Source organism: Coregonus clupeaformis, unplaced genomic scaffold, assembly GCF_020615455.1.
Source record: "Coregonus clupeaformis isolate EN_2021a unplaced genomic scaffold, ASM2061545v1 scaf1329, whole genome shotgun sequence".
Taxonomy (NCBI): domain Eukaryota; kingdom Metazoa; phylum Chordata; class Actinopteri; order Salmoniformes; family Salmonidae; genus Coregonus; species Coregonus clupeaformis.
In genome coordinates, this window is record NW_025534783.1 from 1 (window position 1) to 8,760 (window position 8,760).

General features: G+C 45.4%; 1 protein-coding gene across 1 annotated transcript; it reads right to left on the reverse strand.

The window, feature by feature from the left end:
• Positions 1-4,548: 4,548 nt before the first annotated feature.
• LOC123481155 lies at positions 4,549-8,637 on the reverse strand. The gene is made up of 5 exons (XM_045218049.1): positions 8,593-8,637; positions 8,070-8,315; positions 5,345-5,580; positions 4,921-5,048; positions 4,549-4,664 (listed from the first exon to the last, which is right to left on the reverse strand). Exons 1-5 carry the CDS (start codon positions 8,635-8,637, stop codon positions 4,549-4,551), a joined length of 771 nt encoding a protein of 256 aa, XP_045073984.1.
• Between the last annotated feature and the right edge of the window lie 123 nt (positions 8,638-8,760).

Genomic DNA, 8,760 nt, shown 5'->3' on the forward strand with positions numbered 1-8,760 from the left:
GTGAGCGGTCTAAGGCACTTTATCTCAGTGCTTGAGGTGTCACTACAGACCCCCTGGTTCAATTCCAGGCTGTATCACAACCGGCAGTGATTGGGAGTCCCATAGGGCGGCGCACAATTGGCCCAGTGTCGTTCGGGTTTGGCCGGTGTAGGCCATCATTGTAAATAAAAATGTGTTCTTAACTGACTTGCCTAGTTAAATAAAGGTTAAATAAAATAAAATAAAATAAATAGACAAACCAAAGATCCATCCACATTCTTATCTGGACAAAATCATCTTGTGAAGATGGCGCAGGAGGGGATGGCTGCCGTTTTATGGACTCTTAACTAGCCGTGCTATTTTGTGTGTTTTTTCGCATTGTTTGTAACTTATTTTGTACATAATGTTGCTGCTACCGTCTCTTATGACCGAAAATAGCTTCTGGACATCAGAACAGCGATTACTCACCTTGAACAGACAAATCATTTTTCTTTAATGAGTCGGACGAGAGGGATTTGCTCCAGACACCCGACAGGGCCCTCATGCCCGTCATTCACAGTAGAAAGAAAAGGAGATATCGTGGAAGGAGATCGGGGTGCCTGGTAAGGAGCCGGCGATGAGTGGCTAATCTGCCTTTGCCATCGATACTATTGGCCAACTTACAATTGCTTAATAATAAAGTGGACGAACTACAGGCACGAATATCCTACCAGTGGGACATTAAAAACTGTAATATCTTATGTTTCACCGAGTCATGACTGAACGAAGACATGAATAACATACAGCTGGCGGGTTATACACTGTATCGGCAGGATAGAACAGCAGCCTCTGGTAAGACAAGGGGTGGCGGTCTATGTATATTTGTAAACAAAAGCTGGTGCACGATATCTAAGGAAGTCTCAAGGTTTTGCTTGCCTGAGGTAGAGTATGCCTAAATGACTACCGACTCATAGCACTCACATCTGTAGCCATGAAGTGCTTTGAAAGGCTGGTCATGGCTCACATTAACACCATTATCCCAGAAACCCTAGACCCACTCCAATTTGCATAACGCCCCACAGATGATGCAATCTCTATTGCCCTTTCACACCCGGACAAAAGGAACACCTATGTGAGAATGCTATTCATTGACTACAGCTCAGCGTTCAACACCATAGTGCCCTCAAAGCTCATCACTAAGCTAAGGACCCTGGGACTAAACACCTCCCTCTGCAACTGGATCCTGGACTTCCTGACGGGCTGCCCCCAGGTGGTAAGGGTAGGTAACAACACATCCGCCACGCTGCTCCTCAACACGGGGGCCGCTCAGGGGTGCGTGCTCAGTCCCTTCCTGTACTACCTGTTCACTCATGACTGCATGGCCAGGCACGACTCCAACACCATCATTAAGTTTGCCGATGACACAACAGTGGTAGGCCTGATCACCGACAACAACGAGACAGCCTATAGGGAGGAGGTCAGAGACCTGGCCGTGTGGTGCCAGGACAACAACCTCTCCATCAACGTGATCAAGACAAAGGAGATGATTGTGGACTACAGGAAAAAGAAGAGGACTGAGCACGCCCCCATTCTCATCGACAGGGCTGTAGTGGAACAGGTTGAGAGCTTCAAGTTCCTTGGTGTCCACATCACCAACAAACTAACAAATGTCCAAGCACACCAAGACAGTAATGAAGAGGGCACGACAAAACCTATTCCCCATAAGGAGACAGAAAAGATTTGGCATGGGTCCTCAGATCCTCAAAAGGTTCTACAGCTGCACCATCGAAAGCATCCTGACTGATTGCATCACTTCCTGGTATGGCAACTGCTCGGCCTCCGACCGCAAGGCACTACAGAGGGTAGTGCGTACGGCCCAGTACATCACTGGGGCTAAGCTTCCTGCCATCCAGGACCTCTATACCATGCGGTGTCAGAGGAAGGCCCTAAAAATTGTCAAAGACTCCAGCCACCCTAGTCATAGACTGTTCTCTCTGCTACTGCACAGCAAGCGGTACCGGAGCGCCAAGTCTAGGTCCAAGAGGCTTCTAAACAGCTTCTACCCCAAGCCATAAGACTCCTGAACATCTAATATTTTACGCTGCTGCTACTCTATGTTTATTATCTACGCATAGTCACTTTAATAGTTCATATTACCTCAATTACCTCGACTAACCGGTGCCCCCGCACATTGACTCGGTACCGGTACCCCCTGTATATACAGTGAGGGAAAAAAGTATTCGATCCCCTGCTGATTTTGTACGTTTGCCCACTGACAAAGACTATTCATTGGCAAACTTCAGACGGCCCTGTATATGTGCTTTCTTGAGCAGGGGGACCTTGCGGGCGCTGCAGGATTTCAGTCCTTCACGGCATAGTGTGTTACCAATTGTTTTCTTGGTGACTATGGTCCCAGCTGCCTTGAGATCATTGACAAGATCCTCCCGTGTAGTTCTGGGCTGATTCCTCACTGTTTTCATGATCATTGCAACTCCATGAGGTGAGATCTTGCATGGAGCCCCAGGCCGAGGGAGATTGACAGTTATTTTGTGTTTCTTCCATTTGCGAATAATCGCACCAACTGTTGTCACCTTCTCACCAAGCTGCTTGGCGATGGTCTTGTAGCCCATTCCAGCCTTGTGTAGGTCTACAATCCTGTCCCTGACATCCTTGGAGAGCTCTTTGGTCTTGGCCATGGTGGAGAGTTGTGAATATGATTGATTGATTGCTTCTGTGGACAGGTGTCTTTTATACAGGTAACAAGTTGAGATTAGGAGCACTCCCTTTAAGAGTGTGCTCCTAATCTCAGCTCGTTACCTGCATAAAAGACACCTGGGAGCCAGAAATCTTTCTGATTGAGAAGGCGTCAAATACTTATTTCCCTCATTAAAATGCAAATCAATTTATAACATTTTTGACATGCGTTTTTCTGGATTTTGTTGTTGTTATTCTGTCTCTCACTGTTCAAATAAACCTACCCTTAAAATTATAGACTGATAATTTCTTTGTCAGTGGGCAAACGTACAAAATCAGCAGGGGATCAAATACTTTTTTCCCTCACTGTAGCCTCGCTATTGTTATTTAATTATTTGTTACCATTATTACATATAATTTTATATTGGAATTTTGTAGGATTTTTTGGGGGGTATTCTTTCTTAAAACGGCATTGTTGGTTAAGGGCTTGTAAGTAAGCATTTCACTGTAAGGTCTATGCCTGTTGTATTCAGCGCATGTGACAAATACAATTTTATTTGATTTTGATTTAGTCTGAGTAAAAAAGTGTCAGCATGTAATCCACAAGTATGCCTGTATTTTTTATTTTTTATTTTATTTTTTCACCTTTATTTAACCAGGTAAGCCAGTTGAGAACAAGTTCTCATTTACAACTGCGACCTGGCCAAGATAAAGCAAAGCAGTGCGATAAAAACAACAACAACACAGAGTTACATATGGGGTAAACAAAACATACAGTCAATAACACAATAGAAAATCTATATACAGTGTGTGCAAATGTAGTAAGTTATGGAGGTAAGGCAATAAATAGGCCATAGTGCAAAATAATGACAATTTAGTATTAACACTGAATGATAGATGTGCAGAAGATGATGTGCAAATAGAGAGATACTGGGGTGCAAATGAGCAAAATAAATAACAATATGGGGATGAGGTAGTTGGGTGGGCTAATTACAGATGGGCTGTGTACAGGTGCAGTGATATGTAAGCTGCTCTGACAACTGATGCTTAAAGTTAGTGAGGGAGATAAGAGTCTCCAGCTTCAGAGATTTTTGCAGTTCGTTCCAGTCATTAGCAGCAGAGAACTGGAAGGAATGGCGGCCAAAGGAGGTGTTGGCTTTGGGGATGACCAGTGAGATATACCTGCTGGAGCGCATACTATGGGTGGGTGTTGCTATGGTGACCAATGAGCTAAGATAAGGCGGGGATTTGCCTAGAAGTGATTTATAGATGACCTGGAGCCAGTGGGTTTGGCGACGAATATGTAGTGAGGGCCAGCCGACGAGAGCGTACAGGTCACAATGATGGGTGGTATATGGGGCTTTGGTGACAAAACGGATGGCACTGTGATAGACTACATCCAATTTGCTGAGTAGAGTGTTGGAGGCTATTTTGTAAATGACATCGCCGAAGTCAAGGATCAGTAGGATAGTCCGTTTTACGAGGGCATGTTTGGCAGCATGAGTGAAGGAAGCTTTGTTGCGAAATAGGAAGCCGATTCTAGATTTAACTTTGGATTGGTGATGCTTAATGTGAGTCTGGAAGGAGAGTTTACGGTCTAACCAGACACCTAGGTATTTGTAGTTGTCCACATATTCTAAGTCACTTGTACAACATACAGTCTACCAAGACAGCACCAATGTTTAAATACGAGACTCAGGTCGGCTGGTTTGGCTGGTTCATGGAATGGTCAGCAGCCTTGCCGGTATCTACATCCATAGCTTCTTCTTTAAGCAGGTCCCTTGAGTGATCGTGGTCGATGACCTTCTTGTCTACAAGGTGCTTCCTGGTCTGGTGTTCTGTCTTATCACAGGGGTTGATCACAGTCTGGTCTGTAGCCTGGTATATCTCCATCACTCAGTACGACACCACAAAGTTTCCGCTGGAGAGCTGTGGCAGCCGGAAGTGGGCTGCTGGGGTGAGAGCCTTGCGCTTCGTCCACATTAGGTCACGGCCGAAGACTAAGACAGCTGCTGTGGTTTCCCCAACAGGTGTGGGAAAATCTTATTTCACCTACGTTGTATTACCTATTTGCCCCAAACCTCATGAGAGGTGACGTGTTACAACAAACAATCGTGTATGTCATTAGCTGATCTCCTACCTGCTGTTCTGTGATGGGGCCATGGAGGGGTCAGAGTGGTCAGGTTGGATGGGTGTTGGCCTCTTGGTCATAGGGGCTAGCCTAGAGATGGTGTAAAGGCCTGGGGGAGCGCTGGGTCCTTCACCTACCTGAGGGAGGGGCAGCCTGGGGTGGGGAGGCCTCAGGGTGATGGGGGGCCGGGCCCTGCACGTGCATTTCAGCAAAGGGCCCGTTAGAGCTGCTGCTGTTGTGGTTACCCAGCTTACCCAGAGAGGCACTGAGTAGAGATGAGGAAGAGAGGATGAGAGGTGGGGGGGGGGAGAAAGGTTAGGTGAGGAGTATGTATGACAAACGATAGGGAGAGAGGTTATCTAAAGTTAAAACAAAAGGTGAGTATTAACTATTTGATGTTGAAACATTTATATATGCTTTAAGTACTGAGTGACATATAGACCTAGTCAAAATGTGAAAAACAGTACGGAACAAAGGATGGAGTAGCTAAGCGGATCGCCATCATTGTGGGGCAAGCAGGCATCATAGAAGAATGAAGAAGTGAAATAGGTAGTGGTCCACTTACTGGGTAAGAGGAAACGTCGTTCACTCTGAATGGGTGCACTTGACTCCCACTTTGGGCACATGCCCTGGAGAGGCATGGTGGAGACACTGTGGCCCAGCCCCTGGGGGTGCCAGTCTTGGTCTCGCCAGGGCCCGTAGGGCTGAGACAGAACAGTACTGGGAGGGTGACACTCAGACAATCCTGAAGGCTCCTTAACTTTGGTCGCACTGCAGCGGTCACCTAATGACTCCATCTACACAGACAGCATAGTTAAACATCAGCATGTGGTAGAGCAAGGGGGTCAAACTCAATTCCTGGAGGGCCATGTATCTCCTGGTTTTGGATGTGTCCTTTCAATGTGTCTAATGAAGACATGAGGGGAGTTCCTAACTAGTCAATTACCTTAATTGATAAAATCAAGTACAAGGGAGCAAAAACCTGCAGACACTCGGCCATCCATGAATTGAGTTTGACACCCCTGTGGTAGAGATCTCAAGCATCTATTCACTTTTCTAATGGGGGTTTTGGGTGGCTAACAGGTGTTAGCATTGTTAGTCCAGTGTGTAGACATGTCTGGCCCTATGTGCTGCCCATGTGTGTTGTTGTCTATGTTCCTCTACACTTGTAGATTAGTATACAGTGGGGAAAAAAGTATTTAGTCAGCCACCAATTGTGCAAGTTCTCCCACTTAAAAAGATGAGAGAGGCCTGTAATTTTCATCATAGGTACACATCAACTATGACAGACAAATTGAGAATTTTTTTCTCCAGAAAATCACATTGTAGGATTTTTTATGAATTTATTTGCAAATTATGGTGGAAAATAAGTATTTGGTCACCTACAAACAAGCAAGATTTCTGGCTCTCACAGACCTGTAACTTCTTCTTTAAGAGGCTCCTCTGTCCTCCGCTCGTTACCTGTTTTAATGGCACCTGTTTGAACTTGTTATCAGTATAAAAGACACCTGTCCACAACCTCAAACAGTCACACTCCAAACTCCACTATGGCCAAGACCAAAGAGCTGTCAAAGGACACCAGAAACAAAATTGTAGACCTGCACCAGGCTGGGAAGACAGAATCTGCAATAGGTTAGCAGCTTGGTTTGAAGAAATCAACTGTGGGAGCAATTATTAGGAAATGGAAGACATACAAGACCACTGATAATCTCCCTCGATCTGGGGCTCCACGCAAGATCTCACCCCGTGGGGTCAAAATGATCACAAGAACGGTGAGCAAAAATCCCAGAACCACACGGGGGGACGTAGTGAATGACCTGCAGAGAGCTGGGACCAAAGTAACAAAGCCTACCATCAGTAACACATTACGCCGCCAGGGACTCAAATCCTGCAGTGCCAGACGTGTCCCCCTGCTTAAGCCAGTACATGTCCAGGCCCGTCTGAAGTTTGCTAGAGTGCATGTGGATGATCCAGAAGAGGATTGGGAGAATGTCATATGGTCAGATGAAACCAAAATATAACTTTTTGGTAAAAACTCAACTCGTCGTGTTTGGAGGACAAAGAATGCTGAGTTGCATCCAAAGAACACCATACCAACTGTAAAGCATGGGGGTGGAAACATCATGCTTTGGGGGCTGTTTTTTCTGCAAAGGGACCAGGACGACTGATCCGTGTAAAGGAAAGAATGAATGGGGCCATGTATCGTGAGATTTTGAGAGAAAACCTCCTTCCATCAGCAAGGGCATTGAAGATGAAACGTGGCTGGGTCTTTCAGCATGACAATGATCCCAAACACACCGCCCGGGCAACGAAGGAGTGGCTTCGTAAGAAGCATTTCAAGGCCCTGGAGTGGCCTAGCCAGTCTCCAGATCTCAACCCCATAGAAAATCTTTGGAGGGAGTTGAAAGTCCGTGTTGGCCAGCGACAGCCCCAAAACATCACTGCTCTAGAGGAGATCTGCATGGAGAAATGGGCCAAAATACCAGCAACAGTGTGTGAAAACCTTGTGAAGACTTACAGAAAACGTTTGACCTGTGTCATTGCCAACAAAGGGTATATAACAAAGTATTGAGAAACTTTTGTTATTGACCAAATACTTATTTTCCACCATAATTTGCAAATAAATTCATTAAAAATCCTACAATGTGATTTTCTGGATTCTTTTTCATTTTGTCTGTCATAGTTGACGTGTACCTATGATGAAAATTACAGGCCTCTCTCATCTTTTTAAGTGGGAGAACTTGCACAATTGGTGGCTGACTAAATACTTTTTTCCCCACTGTATCTGGACTGTTAGTATATCTGGACTGTTAGTATATCTGGACTGTTAGTATATCTGGACTAATGATTGAGCATTTCTGGGGGCTCTCCAAAAGTTATGATTTCTGAGATTATAAGTATGCACCTCTGGGAATATGAATGTGCGTTTAATGACTTTTAAGTGACTAAACATATGTGTTTTCATTTATGGTCTATTAAAATAATTTCTGTTTGGATTTATGGGTAGGCATATATAAGGCCTGGTTCAACTTTTAGTAGAAAACATGGTATTTGTATGTTTACAATAATGGGATGTTTGAAGGAAATGCTGTTGGGCCTTTTATTAAAGAAACATGTTATTTTACTGTTGTTAAATTGCAGTCTAAAGAATAATAAGTACTAACCTTTGACCCTGTATAATCTGACATCTTTCAAATAGCTGCTCAGGAATGTATATGTGCCTGTCTGTGTACAGCATATACGCATAGTACCGTTCGGATAAGTGTACATTTGGAAAAGTGCTCACCTTGGCTGCCATGTTGCTTAAGTATTGCCGTGAGTCAGTCTTTACAACAGGTGGCACTGTGATGTCTTTATAGGTGGGCGTTCCCTTGAGGGGCTGGTACACCTGGTCTACGATGCCCAGGTCTCTGAGCAGGCTGGCCCTCCGCTGCAGCCCCCTGAGACGCTCTTCCTCCTCCTCCTCTTCCTCCTTCAGCGCCTGGGTCACCACTCTCAACCCTGGGAGAAAGTGAGCGGCGCCGGCCAGAGGCTACAACACAACGCCATAAAACAGTTTATTTTGAGTTGAGGAGGCAATGCAATGGGAGGAGGAGGGGGGGGGGGGGTGTTGAGGTGACCATAGGACACAGCAGCAGGCAGCAGATAGTACTCAAATTGGGATGGACGGGGCAGAGGGGCACTTTATGGATTTTACTCTTCTCCCCTGCAGGTCAAGTCTCTGACACCTCCTCTGGCTCTGTTTCTCATGCAGCTCCTGTAACTGATTTCTGCACAAATAAACGTTCCTGAGTATACTTTGTGTAAACCTGCATACAAGCGCTGCTGTCTGCTCCACACATTGACACAAACATCCCTGCTATGTGTATAGTCTATCCAGTAAACCTGCAGGCACACATTATGTATGGCACTGAGGTTGGAACAGATGTATGCAGGTGTGGATGGGCACTTGTTAACGTGTGGGTGATGTGTGTCTG

Bases quoted from the DNA above. Each gene is read 5' to 3' on its own strand.
- LOC123481155 (XM_045218049.1), bottom strand. From the start codon at position 8,637: ATGTTTGTGTCAATGTGTGGAGCAGACAGCAGCGCTTGTATGCAG. The intron at 8,316-8,592 runs GTTTACACAAAG...GTTGTGTTGTAG, and splicing joins ACAGCAGCGCTTGTATGCAG to CCTCTGGCCGGCGCCGCTCA. The intron at 4,665-4,920 runs GTAGGTGAAGGA...GGGAAACCACAG, and splicing joins CCAGGCTGCCCCTCCCTCAG to CAGCTGTCTTAGTCTTCGGC.